Source organism: Idiotropiscis lumnitzeri, chromosome 14 (genome assembly GCF_059441095.1).
Source record: "Idiotropiscis lumnitzeri isolate Australia: NSW breed Sydney's pygmy pipehorse chromosome 14, RoL_Ilum_1.0, whole genome shotgun sequence".
Taxonomy (NCBI): Eukaryota; Metazoa; Chordata; class Actinopteri; order Syngnathiformes; family Syngnathidae; genus Idiotropiscis; species Idiotropiscis lumnitzeri.
The window spans coordinates 15,764,792-15,781,192 of NC_142404.1; the positions used below are offsets into that span (position 1 = coordinate 15,764,792).

At 42.0% G+C, this 16,401-nt stretch overlaps 2 protein-coding genes across 8 annotated transcripts in view; one reads left to right on the top strand and one right to left on the bottom strand.

Moving 5' to 3' along the window:
- fmnl2a (formin-like 2a) overlaps positions 1–3,121 on the top strand; it is a 39,580-nt gene extending 36,459 nt beyond the window's left edge. For all 7 annotated transcript variants that reach the window (XM_088314352.1, XM_088314354.1, XM_088314351.1 and 4 more), the window contains one exon: positions 1,461–3,121. Coding sequence is in view for 4 of the 7 variants with exons in the window: in XM_088314351.1 (XP_088170477.1) it covers positions 1,461–1,567 (107 nt within the window). In the remaining 3 variants the exon portion in view is untranslated. The remainder of the gene's footprint in view (positions 1–1,460) is intronic.
- A 1,173-nt stretch (positions 3,122–4,294) lies between these two features.
- On the bottom strand, positions 4,295–15,180 carry prpf40a (PRP40 pre-mRNA processing factor 40 homolog A). The gene is made up of 27 exons (XM_088314359.1): positions 15,102–15,180; positions 13,699–13,779; positions 13,422–13,565; positions 12,865–12,945; positions 12,395–12,413; positions 12,301–12,317; positions 12,176–12,217; positions 11,490–11,600; positions 11,213–11,333; positions 10,989–11,013; positions 10,670–10,888; positions 10,454–10,562; positions 9,515–9,579; positions 9,274–9,438; positions 8,529–8,637; positions 8,315–8,465; positions 7,890–8,023; positions 7,430–7,544; positions 7,169–7,260; positions 6,983–7,099; positions 6,588–6,725; positions 6,001–6,096; positions 5,848–5,934; positions 5,658–5,748; positions 5,526–5,587; positions 5,190–5,342; positions 4,295–4,693 (listed from the first exon to the last, which is right to left on the bottom strand). Exons 1-27 carry the CDS (start codon positions 15,102–15,104, stop codon positions 4,604–4,606), a joined length of 2,637 nt encoding a protein of 878 aa, XP_088170485.1. The 5' UTR covers positions 15,105–15,180; the 3' UTR covers positions 4,295–4,603.
- Between the last annotated feature and the right edge of the window lie 1,221 nt (positions 15,181–16,401).

Sequence of the window (16,401 nt, forward strand, 5' to 3'; positions counted from 1 at the left end):
CCATGCTAATCATATTATGCAAATTCCGCATGCGACTAGAGGGCGCACTGCTGGTCCCCAGACTACATTTTGAGAATCGCTTGAAGTCTATATTCAAAATAATAATAAAATATATAAATTAGACAATATCTATTTTGGTAGAAAACACTTGTATTTAAAAAAAAGCCCCAGAATAGACTATCAACATGAAAGTTAAAGTCATCATTAGTGAAATTAATAAAATGAATGATCGTAATGTACATACATTCTGTAATATGTAAGTACTTTTTATTTAGCTAGAACCAATTGTGATCATTTCATATATTTTTTCGAGATATTTTATTTAGGACAAAAAAACAAACTCTTCAACTCGACACTTTTATTTAGGTTATTGTCACTTGAAATAAATTGAATCATGATAATTGTGATGCGAGTGAAAATTAAATGTGATATATTGTAGATATAATGTACAATCCACATTTTCTCCCCCTGCATGTGAAATCTGACCCCCCCCCCCCCCACACATTGCGTGTTCATGAGCTACTTACATAAGAATGATGCATGCCATTGAAAGGTTTCCCAGTGATCTTTTCTTTACTTTGCGCATGGTTTTGTTGGAATTTTGCAAATGTTTATACCTGTGTGTACTTTGCGCTCTACACGCGGCTGGCAGCCTCTCTGCAAAGAAGGAAAACAAAAAATGCAGCCACACAAAAGCGCTTGGACGCTCTCCACCATCTTTAAACGCCCAGTTAGAATCCTGCTTTTTTTTTTTTGCACGCTTTAGCTTTAGCTGCTGTGCCAAGGTGCCCTTTGATAACCTTTGATTTTGTCTTCTCTTTGTAAATGAGTTTAAAAGGAATGTTTCTATTATTCGTGCTATGGGTTATTTCATGTTTCGTGAATGTGGACCATAATAAGTGAATAGAAAATGAAATGAACTGCATATGACCGTGCGCCGATAACGTCTGATTTAGAAGTTTTGCGCAGCTCATTGTAACCTGGAAACCACATTTTTTGGAACCCTTGTAAAGTGAGGAGGATGCGTCTTAAAAAGTCAATTTTGCTGCACTGGAGCCTAACGGAGAGATGAGACTTCGCTGCTTTGAAGGACGGACACACAGACGGAGACAGAGAGAGACAAATATGCTTGTAGCCCAACAGAGGGCGACAAAGAGCAACACAGAGACAGCTAGCTAGCTAGCTAGCTGGAGAATAGATTGGATGGGCAGCCAGACATGTCTGACAGGTTAGGTCGGGAGACAAATAGAAGGACAGATAGAAAGATCTGACAAATGGACCGAAAAATTGCTCAAAAGGTCGACGGGTAGGTTGGGAGAGACTGAAACAAATACAGAAGCAAGCAGATTGACAGGTTGAGACAACCAGATGGACGGACAGACAGGCTGCCAGCGCGCTAACTCTGTGATCAAACACTCCCCCTGCTGGCTGACTGACGCAACTTTTCTGTTCTCTCTCAGATCTTCGCAATCAGCCTTACAGGCGAGCGGACGCCGTGCGCCGGAGTGTCCGCAGGCGCTTTGACGACCAGAACCTGCGACAGCTCAATGGCGAGGTGGTTGTGTGACAGACAGACAAGACGAACGGATGGGGAGAGGAGGGAAGCAGCACGTGATAGAGAGGACGAGAGATGGACCCCGAACAGTTTTGCGTTCTTGATTGAGCGCAATGGAACGACAGCAAAGAAATGCTCAGACGGCTTCGTCGGCTGTCGGAGCATTTCTTCGCTTGCCAGATGATGAAAATTCAGGATGAGGACGATGATGAAGATTGACGACAACGGACAGCAGAGGGACAAACGCAATGTTGCAAGCAGGTTGGATTGTGATTGTGTTGAGAAGAAAGTCAACAAGTGACTGACACGACGTGACTGTATATATACGACGAGATATATATGTGTATGTATGCATACATGGATATGCGTATATATGTATATACATATATCATGATATATAGAATGAATATGTGTGAAGGACCTGGACTGACTGTTGATAAAGAAACAAAAAGTGCCTCAACTTTCCTATTTAATGTGTGGAAGCAATACAGCTTGGCTTCAAACTGAAAGCCATGGACAGGAAAGAAAAAGAAAGTGTCGAATGTACGGGACATTTTTGGGGTTGGAAAACAGATTGAGGGGGAGATAAATTGAGTTGTGAAAATTCAGATGAAATATTGGTGGCGAAAACTTAAAGCCACTCAGAACTAGTCAACCTTTTTTAAAGTGGAGAAATGAGCAAAGAGAAGGCTCGTTTTTCAAAGCAATACTGGTCAAAATGTTGGCAAACTCCGTTTGCATCATTTTAAAAGGGCAGGAATTAATAAAGAAATAATCAATTTCAATGATAACTTGTCCAAATATTAACTCATTTACTACCATTGACGGCAAAAGATTAATTTTTTCCATTTTACTCAACAAATGGTCAGTATTGAGGGACGCGCTTGACTTTTTATTTGGTACAATTTTCCACACAATTTTCTCACTAATCAAATCAAACTTTGCTGTCAAGTGTCGAGCCTGATTGATAATGTCATAACTGGATCTGATTTTCAATTTGTAAACACATAGCCATCATTCCTACGACTGCATCTATCAAATGTATATTAAATAACCACTGAGGTTTATTTTGATGTTTTCATCTCACGTATTTAAAAAAAAGCAACAAGAAAAATGTTTCCTAACTGTACAGTTGTTTTTGCTACAAACGGTTTTGTTTTGTACTGAAGCCACACAATTAATTATGAATATTGTACATAATGTTCAAAGCATCGCCTTGTGCTTTACAACTTGAATGTTCTTTTGTAACTTATAGTTTGATTTTGTGTGTATATTTAAAGAAGCCAAATGCAGCCAGCAGCAATGGAGTATTTTGACGTTGAATGAGGACCTTGACGATAACTCGGTTTCTGATGGCAACTTTGTGGTGACGAGTGTCCTCTCCTCTCCTTCTCTCGTTTCTTTCCTTACAACAAACTGGAATAAGACTGCCAAGTTGGTCAATGTTGGGTTACTATTACCAGAAATGTATTTTAGGTATTTTTGTGCTCACAGCAAATTCACCTTTTTTTTTGTTTTGGAACATTTCCTATAAACTTCTTCAAATAAAGAATTTACATTGTAAAATGACATAATTGTTTTTTTTTGCTTTTTCAAATCTCCAAAAATTATTGCAAACTTAGAAAATCATGACGCCGTTTTGTAAAATTACATAACAGCTGAATTTCTAAATATAATGAAGCAGTTGATTGAGTTTTTGTGGCCCTCATTTGAAACCTTACTTCTAAACCCTAACCCTAATTTGAAACCCTAGTTTGAAAACCTAACCCTTGTTTAACCCTTCTTTGAAACCCTAACCCAAATTTGAAACCCTAACCCTAATTGGAAACCCTACTTCTAAACCCAAATCGTAGTTTGAAACTCTACTTCTCTACCCTAACACTAACTTGAAAGCATACGTCTTAACCCTAACCCTAGTTTGAAACTACTTCTTTACGCTAACCCTAATTGGAAACCCTAATTTAAAATCCTACGTTGAAACCCTAACCCTAATTTGAAACCTTACTTTCAAACCCTAACTTGAAACCCTACTTTGCTGCCCTGAGCCCAATTTGAAACCGTTTTTGAAACCCTACTTCTAAACCGTAACCCTAGTTTGAAACTCCACTTCTAAACCCTAACCCTAATTTGAAACCTTACTTTAAAACCCTAACCCTAATTTGAAACCCTACTTTGCTGCCCTAAGCCCAATTTGAAACCCTACTTCTAAACCGTAACCCTAATTTGAAACTCCACTCCTAAACCCTAACCCAAATTTGAAACCTTACTTTAAAACCCTAACCCTAATTTGAAACCCTACTTTGCTGACCTAAGACCAATTTGAAACCCTACTTCTAAACCGTAATCCTAGTTTGAAACTCCACTTCTAAACCCTAACCCTAATTTGAAACCTTACTTTAAAACCCTAACCCTAATTTGAAACCCTACTTTGCTGCCCTAAGCCCAATTTGAAACCCTGTTTTTGAAACCCTACTTCTAAACCGTAACCCTAGTTTGAAACTCCACTTCTAAACCCTATCCCTTAATTGAAACGCCTGATTTGTAATCTTAACTCTAGTTTAAAAACTTGATTAAAAAAACAATATCAAAACATTTCACCTGATACAATGGCAATACAAGCGGTTTTCAGAACTGAACTAAAGAAATGGATCCACATTTTTTTCCTCTGCTCATCGTAATGCAGATGTCAATGTTAAACAAAATCAAACCATGGAACAAAGCAGACAAAATGACATCCTCTGAGAATCAATTTTTTATTAACATGAAGTAAAGTTAGAAGTCTTGAATTAAAAGCGGGCATGCTGCAATCACATCCAATCAGGCGATTTTATTTTGAAACTTTCGCTCTCGATGTTTCCACGTTGCAGCTGACACACTTGCAATTGAACCTTGCTGATGTAAAACGTCAACAATCACTAAACAATGCCAAAACAACAAAAAAAACAGCAAAAGCAAAATTCAGAGAAGAAATGAGTTCAGTGTCCGAGATCTCGGCGGAGACCTGAAGGGGGCGATGTGCCCTTTAAGGAATGCAAGTGCGCGAAGTCATTAGGGCGCATCCAGCTGCTCTAATAAAGTTCGTCTTCTTTTCTCCAGTTCGCCTTCGCTCAGTTCGCTCCCTGACGTGTCCCAACCGCCCTGGAGGGAAAAATAAAAAAAGGTTCATCTAATTGTTGGCCTTCTCAAAGAAAACATTTTTCTTTTTGTCCCATTGGACACATCAGTCATAGAAATCAAAATTATTCTGTGAATGCAAACGGTCTCAAAAAGTAAAATGTCTAGTCATCCTCCACGCCCCTTTTTAATGACAAACATTTTTGAAAAGACTTTTTGGGGTTTTAAAAAATATACTCCATTTTATTGTTAGTCATCCACTGCTGACGCGCTCCTTCAAAAAACAGTCTGATTTTATTTATAACTTACTCTTCGCCTTACTTTTGTGTTTTCTTATTAATTTTGTATTATTGTTACTTGATTTTAATTATTACAGTACATGGATATAGATTTTTATTTCTTACAGCTATAATAACGACTCATTTTATATTTCCATTTTTGTGGGGTACATTTTTGGGGGATTTTTTCCCCCCTTCTCTCAACAAGTTGCATGCAAATGGAGCAGAAAAAAAATGTCAACCTCCTCCTTGGCGGCTTTGCGTTTGGGCGATTTATGTTTGGCGTCCGAGTGCGATTTCCCTCGGGCCTTGTCGCCATCTTTGTCTTTATCGTTGTCTTTGTCCCTCTTGGCGTCTCGTCCTTTCTTGTCGGCCACGTCTGAGTCGGGTGAGCCCTGACGGACGACACGCTCGCATTATCATTACACCTCTTTGGGAATACATTTTCTCCCCGCCTTCAATTATTTTTGACTTTTTATCTTACTTCCTTTTCTCACACTAAATGTATGAAATACAATGAATTCTTTTGATGATATGAAAATAAATTGAACAATTCTGTCCAAAGCGTGTTGACTCACAGACTTGTGTCGTCTCTTCTTGGCCTTCTTCTTGTGCTTCTTTGACTTCTTGTAGCTTCTCTCTGGGGTCAAAGGTGAACAAAGAAGGTGAGCGATTATCACTCGAGGGCTCGGCTTCTTGCGGCGACTCACCTGACTCGCCGCTCGAGGAACGCTCTGATGGGGTTTTGGAAACCGAGCGCTTCTTCTTCTTGTGGTATTCCTCCTCTTCAGACTCAGAGCCCTGAGGAAACACGGAACAATAATAATAATTCTCATCAGAATCACGTGCCAATTGGGAGAGGAACGGAGGGAGTTCTTTTTTGTCCCCCCCCCGACTGACCGATCGAGAGCGGGATCGCTTCCTGTGGTGCTTCTTGGACTTCTTGGAGTGCTTCTTAGTCTTGGAATGGTGGTGCTGGCACTCGTGCTGTAAAAAAAAAAAAAGATTGAGATGAAGACCTTGCAGTCCACTTGCACGCGCACTCGCACTTACCTCCAAAACGTGCATGAAGTCCTTGAAAATCCTCTTCCGCTCTGACTCCAGCGTGACGTCTTCGAAGGCCGCCTCCTTCAGGAACCGCTCCCTCACCTGGAAAGAGCAACGAGTTTCTTTTAAAGATTAAGGATCTTTTGTAAAAAAAAAAAAAACTACTTGAGAAAATTCTTTCATTGCAAAAAAAAATTAATAAAAAGGGACTTTAAAGCACAAATTTCAGATGTCCAAGGCAGGGTTATTATTATTTTTTTTAATGTGGCTGTGGGATGATTTTTGTTTTTAGCCTGTAAGTGCCTTTTTACTGGCAAGTGATTTTAAGTTTTATGACTGCAATAGAAATATGAGGGATTTATATTTCAAGGATTTATGAGGCATTGATGACTCAAAGTTTTGTTTTTACAGAAACTGCCGTTTTACACCATTTTTACTTGATACCAAACATCCATCAAACTTTCATTATTTCAGGGAAGATAAAATTCACTTGAACTGGCAGCAAAGCACTTTTCCGAATATTTGGTCCTTCTTTATATTGGAGTGTGTGTGTGTGTGTGTGTGTGTGTGTGAGCGTGGTATGCAATGCTTACGGCTTCCCAGGCATCCTCTGGCTCCAGGGCCGGCGTGGCCTGCTTCAACATGGCCTTGAAAGCCGCCTCTTTCCTCTTCATCTTCCTGGCCTCCTCCTTCTCACGCTCGCGCTCCCTAGCTTCCGCCTTCTCCAGCAGCTGAGCAAAGATGTGCAAACAGAGCAGATTTTATTCCCACCAAGTGCTGCTGTCACTCAGATAGATACCAGACCGCGATAACTCAATTGGAAGAAATAAACAACACCTTCATATTCTGCCTGCCACAGGTCACGCTAAAACATCCTTATCCTTTCTACTGATGCACACGAGTGGCTACGATTATTAATGTTTAGTTTAGTCCAGTCACAATGTTCGTATCGCTCGCAATCAATATCAAACGCTTACGAAGTGCTTACACTGTTAAAGGCCAACTTGATGTTTCCGGCATCAAGCGTGGTCGCTCGCTTGTCTGAGCTGATGATCGAGCCAAAGTCCTCAAAGCTGGTGTTGACTTCAACCAGGAAGCTCTTGTCCTGTGTTTGGAAAAACAGGCGTCAAATCAAATCGAAATTTGGGAGTGCATGGCACGGACTTGCGGCGACCTTCAGAATGTCTTTAATAATCCTCTTCTCGTCGTGGTACCGCGCTTTCAGGTCTTCCACGTAGAATTTGAAAAGGTCCAGAGGGGTGGAGCCTGCAGACAAGCACAAAGTAACACGGAGATTTCCCAGCATGCCTTGTGGCATCTTGCTACGACGACATTTATCATTGTGTGCGTGGTGTGCTATGCCTGATCATCTGGAGTGCACAAAAAAGGAAGCACAACTTTGTGGCTGCATTTTTTGTGCACGGGGACGTCTTACCTGGCTGGCCCAGCATGTTGGCAAAGCGGATGTCGGAGCTCAGGGTGGGGTACATCTCCATCCAGGCCGACATAGAATGAAGCTGGCCGTGGTCGTGCAGCTCATCCAGAAATTTCTGTGCCAAAACAACATCACAGTTTGGGCAGCGAAAAAACAGCCGACTACAAAAATAGATTGAGACAACATTTTTGCCCGGAAACTTGGCCGTCACCATGTTTTGGCTTCCGCAGCTGATGTGCGATGCTACCAGTGTAGTCGCCACATCCTCATGGGCGTTTCACAAATATTAGCGCCCTCTATTGGTGGAAAGTTGATACTGGCTGAAGTAACACTGCAAATCCAATGGCTTACTCGATTAGTCAACGGAATAACCGACATCTTTACTTCTAGCGCGGTGCGATTCCATCTCAAATTTGAGATCCTTAACATTGCCAACTTCAGGCATGAAGAAAGACCTCACCTGAAAAGACTCTCTGTTCTTGCGCTGTCGCCGCCGCTCCCTCAGAAGAGTCTTCTGCTTGTCCTCCTCTTCCTCCTTCTCCAGCGCACGGATGTGCTCCTCGAAGCAAATGAGCGCGTCCTCTTTGTCCATGTCTGTCAGTGCAAAAAAAACAACATCATTATCGTCATCAAAATTGAGCGATGAGCCCCGTCGCAAACAGCGGGAAGAAATGCAAATACCTGACACCGTGCCTAAAAAGGGTTTTAATTCGCTATGCGCTTCATGCCTAAAATAAGGTTGCTTGTCAATTCGCTTCAACATGCAGTAGTGACGCCAAAGCATTACTTTTATCGTTACACATGTAATCCAAGTTGAACTGTGAATATGCGTGTTGGTGACAGAATGAATAACGAAGCGCAAATAGTCGAAACAAAGATGCATACTTTGCAGCTCTTCATCCTCGGCAAAGGTGGGATTGTCGAGCAGGTACTGTTGAGCTTCCGACCAGGTGGTGCGGTAGGTGACGTTGGCCATGTTGTCCAGAATGTTCTTCAGGGCTTCCCAGTTCCTCTTCCTCAGCTGCTTGGCTTGCTCCTGAAGGAGGCAAAAGGCAGTCAGACGTCACGAGGTGCCGCCGCGTTCACAGCGATGCCTCACCTTCTCCTTCTTGGCCAGGTAGAACAAGACATCTTCATAGATCTCCTGGCGGTCTCGCTCGGGGACGCAGCTCCACACCTCCTGGTCGTTGAACATCTGCTCTGCCTTCCTGCAAATACAAACGCACGTACGTACTCATTTTGGAGTTTTGGGGAACCTTGCCACAGCAATCCACAGGGGAAATTCAATGCATTTTGCATCTCAAACAGTGAGCTTGAATAAACTTATCCCTCAAAAACATCGGATGCTCTGGAGGAGGCTTTGGTGATTTTTTCATTAATTTGAATTTTTTGTTGCGGATGAATAAAAACTGGAATAAAATTGAGTTTAATTCATAAATGGATAAGTGTTTGACAAAATAAAAGCAAAAGTTGTTTGGCGTTTTCCGTCATTTTGACTCATTTTCTTTATATAAAAAAAGTATATTAATAATTTTTAAATTGTAAATAATTATTTTCTTGTTTAAAAAAAATCTGAGCTTTAATTTTTACGCAGAATCACTCAGCAGTTGAGTGAATGAGCATGTGCAGCTGATATTAAAGGAAACGTTAAAAACGTGTGCACACACACACACCAATTGGCATCATGAACATTCGTATGACTGACTCTGAAGTCCGTTCAAAAGCGGAAGCGTGCTCGGACCTAACAATGGCGTGCACAGGCCATGACCTCAACATGACGCTGTTTCGTCAATCACAGCCAGACCGGGAACACAAAACGCTTTTTTTTTTACATGCAAACGTACTTGTATCTGGTGGTGGAAGTCATCTTGTCATGGTTCTCCAAGAACCTCTGGAAGGTTTCTTTGGACTCCTTGTATTTGATTCTGGCCTCCTCTTTCTCTTCCTTCTCCGTTTGGACCTTGTAGGCGTTAAACGCTTGCTTCTTCTCACTCAGCTTGGGGAGAGCGCTTGAGAGACAAAAACGAGACATAAAAGTCAGAATGGGGTCACACCCGGTGAGGCCTTCAAAGGAGAATGTGTCACCTGTAGCGGGGGTCATTGATAATCAATTTCATAGCCTGTTCCCACGAAGAGTTGGAGGACACGCCCTGAAAAACAAGGAAAAAATGTCACACGAAATATCTTTTTAGATTTGGTCACCACAAAAAAAGCTCGACAGAGAACAGACAAGGAAAGCCACAATGAATGAGATGTTTATTGTCCGCATGTTTAATGAACTCAATTGTTCTGATTCCGAGTCGTGACCCAGATGGCGGCAGGACTCCCCAGGAGATTTTCATAATGACTAATAGATGCGAGGTGAAGAGGTGTGGCGGGGCCGTCATTCAGGGAAGTGTCACGCAGGATTTATGCAAGCGCCCTTTCGGCCGCTCGCCTCTCCCAGGGAGAAACTGTAGCATCCATTATCCACGTGCGGCTATCTCCACACTTGTCACAGTTATTCCAACTCACTGGAGCGCGGCGCTAACTCTTGACGCTTTAATCCCAGCAAGGTGCTGTGTGTGCGCGTGTGTGTGTGTTCTCCGTCTGAATAGTCAATAATCATGAAGACAAAGCCATTAGGATCTGAATGAAAATGAGGGGGGAAAGAAATCGCAAATGGGCACAGTCGAGTTAAAAAGATCCATTATAGCGACAAGGTGTTCAGTCACACTCAGTCCTCCCAGCAAGCGGAGGTAAAAATCAGACGCAACCTCCATGGGGGGATTCGGTGGACTGCATCCACAAGAAAATGCACTCGATGTGCTGACTAACACGTCAGGCAGCCTGACTGGCTGTTCCACAGGACCATCGGTGACTGAGTCTTGTAAATGTGAAGTTTGACAGGGGAATTTGTCTTTTGGGGTCCTGTTAATTTTGTGGTATTGATTAAAGCAACATGGAAGAGCCGAGTCAGTCAGGTCTCATTTGTCGTTCCAAAAAAAAAAAGAAAAAAAAAATCCCCCATGAGTTCACACTTACCTTCTCCTTCAGGAGCTCCTTGAAGGCCTGCTTGGCCTCCTCCTTGGTGTTCCATTTGAAGACCTTTTTCTGAATTTCTGGCCGTGGTTCTTCCTTCTTCACTTCAGCACTGAAAGTGAGGGAAGGACAAGCATGTCGAAATCAGCTTTGACGCTTTCTACTTGGGAGCATGCATCCATTTCAGACCACATAAATGCCGATGAAACCGAGCTGTACCTGGCCGGCGCCTCTGCGGGGACGGCGCTCTCTGACAAAACCGCAGGCGCATCGGCGGTCGTGACCTCAGCCGTGTGATGTGCGGCCACCAGGGACGTTTGATCCTCGGGGGCCGCTTCGGCCGGCTTCGCCTCGGAGTTGGGGGCCGCCGTCACTTGCGTGCTTTCAACTTGCGGCACGGGCTCGGCCACGATGCTAGGAGCAACGACTTCTGTCGTCCTACAATCAGATCACAAGATGAATAAGGACTTCCAATCCTGTCGCCGATGCGAGACAACAGTTAGCGTGTTCACTGAAGGTACCGCAGGAAGTACTTAACCCATTTTCCTCCGCTTTGATCATGGCTGAAATTGGCAAAAAAAAAAAAAAAAGGGGAGAAAGCGGTTAGCGGCTTTGGTTTTCATTTAAAAAAACACGGAGATAAGATTAGAGGGAGGTATGGGGTTAATAGACGGTGGGAGATGTGTTTTCCTGGTGCATAAATAAAGGCTAATTGCTTCTTCTGATGCCACAATTTCATGAGTGAGGCGGCAGCTCTTTTACCTTCCAGGTCTTCAAGCTCTTTGGGCTTGGTCCATCTGGACTCTTTTGTCTGGGAGTTGTAGTAGTATGGCTTCCCTGTGTCTGACTTGTACTCTTTCCAAGGACATTTTGACAACATTTGCTGAGGAGCACAAGCACAATTTTTTTTTTTGAAAATCATCGCACACAACTTGTTTCATTGTGGATCCACAATTAATTGTGTGTGAGTGTGCACATAAATGGACTAGATAGTTAAAAAGGCAAACTGTGCAGATGAATCAATAAAACAACTGCGTACTTCTGCGGGAGACTTGAGATCCTCTGGTTTTTCCCAGGTGGACTGCTTGGTCTCCGTGTTGTAGTAATAGGTTTTTCCATCCAGTGATTTGTGTTCAGTCCACAGGGATTTCTAAGACAAAAAAAAAAGGTAATGAATACGAGCACAGAAGATTGTTGGTTCAAAGTCTTGAAAAGTAGCAGAAAATAGTGCCAACTAACATGAGTAAAAATAAGCATCACTGTGGTTAATATTTTCTTATTGTTCTCCAACTTCATGAACAAAAGCTATTGGAGGATTTATAGAATATTTTTTATAGATCATTCTACTTTTAATTTCAACACCAAATTAATCCACAGGAAATGTCAAGTGGATTTGTTGTTTCAGACTGTCATCGTCTTCAAACATTTATCTCAAGAAGCAAACTAATAACATTTTAATATTCTGTTATAAACTACACTTTTTCTCACACCGATTCACGCCCCAAAATCCAGCCAAGCGCGAGCCAGTCGCTTTTCTTTTCTGGCATCATCACAACATCCAGTATCTGCTTGGTTGTTTTGGCGATAAAAAGTATTTCAGTGTGAAACAACAAATGCGCTTTGGGTGCATTTTTGGCAGCCGTGAATTTGGACCGGCCCGGTCAAGACAGCGACTGATGGGCAGAAGTGGCTGGTCAATTTCCAAAACGTCCTTCATGCACAAACCTTCTTCAGCTGCTCTTCCTGTGGAGCTCCATTTGTTGTACTCTGCAAATAAATAATAAAAAAAAAAAAAATCAGCAGCAATTGTAATGGACAAGGTGAAATATTTGGATAGGCAAGAAACCTACGGTGGTTCCTGGTGCCGCTGTCAAATTAAAAGCACAAAGTTAGATAGGCGACTAATGTAACGTGTCAAAACTCTGGTTAAGTTAAAGCACTTACCTGGGGTGTCAACACCAGGCTGTCGAGGAGACAAAGAAGGAACAATTAATTTTTTTTTTTTCAACGTCACCAACATCAGCAGCTGTCTCGAAATGATGAAACCATCATATGGAATCATCGTTCAATAAACGCAACGGTTGACAAAGCACTGCTCATTAGCGCAATACAATTGAGTTGATGAAGTGGATCCTATGTAGGATCTCGCAAGCTGCTTAACTAATGATGCTTATTCACCGTAAGACCAGAATATTAAAGGACACCACTGATTTAATTAAAAGTGATTCACGGCTGAACAAAAGTGGCACAAATAAAACACATTCGTTGTCATTCCCATCAAGAACGGCGTGTGTTACTTCCATGTTCCAACACAGTGTCTCGCGGCTTGTGGTGTATTTAAAAAAAAAAAAAAGAAGAAGAAGAGTGCAAGGCAGCGTGCTGCTGATGAAAGGCAGAGGAGAGAGAAGAGTTACCGGCCCGGTCGGCTGTACGGTCGCAGCTGGCAGGCGAGGGGGCAGCATCATCCCCATCATGGGTGGCATCATACCTTGCATCTATTAAAAGAAACATCATGAAATATTCATCTGGCATTTTCATCGTCTTGAGACCGGGGTGCTGGCATCCGGGCCTGAAAGCGCCGTGCTGACACGAGGAGGGGAGGGAAGGTGAGAGGCAGTGCCAGGGTACAGCGCCGAGTTAATGGTGTGATGACACCGCCTCCAATCTGTGAAAGCGTCGCCACGCAGTACATGACTTTTTTCCCCCAAACTTTTCATTACACACGTCTGGATGACATGTGCTTGCGCAAGGTGAAAAACTACACTGGAAATAGCACAATCCAAACAAAGTTGATGTGCTGGAACAAACACAGTCTAGTGGATATAAAAATCTACGCACTCCTGTTCAATTTCCAAGTTTTGGTTCAATAAAAACCATCTGTACAACTTAGTTGGAAAAAGACACAATGCTTTAGTAAAAACGGCTCTACACAAACCACCACATATTTTTGCAAACATAAGCATTGACTGACCTGTCCCATAGGAGGCGCCGACATTGATGGCAGCATACCAGGCGGCATAATGCCAGGCGGCATCGGGGTCATACTGGGTGGTCGCTGTCCCAACGGGGGCATCCCCATGGGGGGGAAATGAGGTGGTATTCCTGGTGGTCCCATCTAGAAAGAACCAAATCGCAAATATATAAATGTCACAAAGATTGGGTTAAGTGTTCTAACCAGTCGTACTTTTTAGCCCTTCGCTATAAACTACGGTCAAAGAGCTTTTTGACATGCCCGGCATTGGACTTACAAAGGGGGGAGGCATCCCTGAGGGTGGAGCACCCGGATAAGGTGCGGCTTGGCTCGGGCCATTATTAGCCTCCGATGAAGACTGCCATGAACGGGGAAATACCACACATTAGTGAGCTCCAAAGAGTCAGAGGTGGTTCAATTAAAATTAAGAGCAAAGCTTGATTAGACCCAGTCAACCTCCAAAAGGGTGTATAATTGTCCATATATTTCACAAAGTGGTGCCAAAGTACTAGTTTTGTCTACACGAAGCTCCTCCTTTCAACAGTCATTCATAAGGCAATGATTATACGGGATTTTTTTCTATCTCGAACGGCACAAACACCCTATACATGGCAAAAAAACAAACAAAAAACAACTCAACTCAAACGAAGCATTGAAAAACAAAAGTCAAACCATATTGAAAAATCTAAAAGTACTATAACTATGATGCAGACAGAGTGTATCACAATGTACACAGGCGTACATTCCTTGCCGCAAAGTAAATCAACTATCGTAATTGCGTCTTAGATGCAACAGTTTTCTTTGTGTTACATCACAAATCTAAATGAATTGTACGCTAGCTATGACAGTATGAAGCTTCCCCTGTTATGGAAACAAATTTATATCAAGAAAATACTGTAGTTCCTTGACAGCCAGATGCCAAGAGGTGGTGGCAAAGCACTACTTTAACCTTCATAAAGCTCCTCAACTCACTGAAATTAGTTCTTTGGGAGCAACATAACCAAGAATACAGAAGTATTCAGCTAATAACAGATGAGCTTTATTTGGGTGCAATCAGAGACACTTGAAACGGTGGAAGGCGTGTGTTCACTCCTACTTATGAATTTGAATCATTGGGAACTTGTGAGTTATTTTTTTTTCTTACGTCCTGTCTGGACTTTTCCCCCTCAATTCAGTTCAAAAGATAATAGGTCTCTTTAATTGTGTTAGCAGAAAACGCGACTTTATACGTAAATGTAGCGCGACATAAGTCCTCGTGTAATGAATGATTCCGACGAAGTCTAAATGATGGCAACATTGGGAAATAAACCACGGAAACTGTAGCTTTCTAGAAACGATCCAAACCACTTACAACGCCTTCGATATTGTGCAATGTATACTAATGATTAAATGGACCTGTAGTGAATTGTATGTACAATTCTGAACAGACCGATTTCGTATTAACATTACTTTCCAGGAATTAGACAAGCCTTTCGGGCCGGCGTGTGTGCCGCAACGTTAGCATAATGCTAAAGCGAGAGGCTAATCCGCATTTTCGAGGCATACGCAGCATTCATTTTGGCACAATGGCGACAAATACACACACCCTGACTTAAAAATAAGGACCAGTGAGCAAAAATCCGTCCCTAACTTCTTAAATTACCGCAAGCGGCAAGTTGTATTGAATGGTCCAAAACTCACCATGTTGATCAGAGGAGAGCTCCGAGACACTAGGGAAGAACGTCGCAACAACGAGTCATGCGATTGGCTCAACAACCGCCGAATGCTGAAAGGTCAAAGGTAAACATTTGAAAGAGTCATTATTGCGCAAACATGCGCAGCCAAACGCTAAATTAGGAAAGAAAGCTCATCACATGGTGGGTGGTGGATTTTAATTTTTCAACACTGATAATGTTTTCATAGATATTAAATCTAATTTGTTATTTGTTTTCTCTTTCCTACACTTTAGACTATTGTTTTTGTACCTTTCTCACTCTCATTCGTTTCATTCCTTCCTTTAAAAAAATTATTTGCTCCCTTTCGTCCATCCTTTCTTCCTTTCATACCCTTATTTCCACCCTCACATACTTCCTTTATTACATCCTTGTTTACGTTACATCCTTCTTTCCTTCCTTCATCCCTTCCATTCTTCTTTATTTCCTTCCTTTAGGAACACTCTTAATTCCCTCACCTTTCCTATCATTGTTTCCCATTGTCCTTACTTACATCCCTCACATAAGTTAATTTAAAAAACATACCTACTCTGTCCTACCCAGTGTGCACAATTTGTGGCTAAAACGTTCATTTCAAACCATATTTGTTTTTAATTGCTGTTGTTTTTAGCCCACGTTTTAATAATTATAAATAATAATAATAATAATAAATCGATACATATATGTCATTGTAAGTGTGAGAAAATGTGTTCTTAATATTCAATTATCTCCATGAAATACTGCACAAGCTTGGGGAAAAGCGACAGCGTTATTGGTGATGCATCCACATGTGCTGATTTCAGAGGCGCGTGTGTGTGCGTGCGTGCCCGCGTGTGTGTGCGTGTGTGTTCCGCACACTCTTCAGACACAACAAAATGACTTTGGTGTATTGAGGATCATTTGGCGGACTGGCAGCAATTTCCCAATTACTGAAGGCTGTGAAGCAGCTCTCCTGGCCGTATGTCGCTGGAGTCATTTGTTGTGATGGAAGGAAATTAGATATTGGATAGTTTCACCACTTTTATACTACAAGAAGAACGAGCTCCATTACTTACTTAGCTCAGGCAAAGGCAATTCTGCTCATAAACTCTGCATTATAGCTTCAAACTCAATAGAACGGTGGTGACAAAAGTACGATCACTCTGTTCTGTAACCTGACTCGCCTAAATAGAAATATCAGTAATCCGTTCCATCCTTCCAAAAACGCATGAACACAAACGGTTGGTGAGAATAAAATAAAAACAGCACTCTATGGTATTGTAAAAGAAACACAAAAGATGATTGTCCCA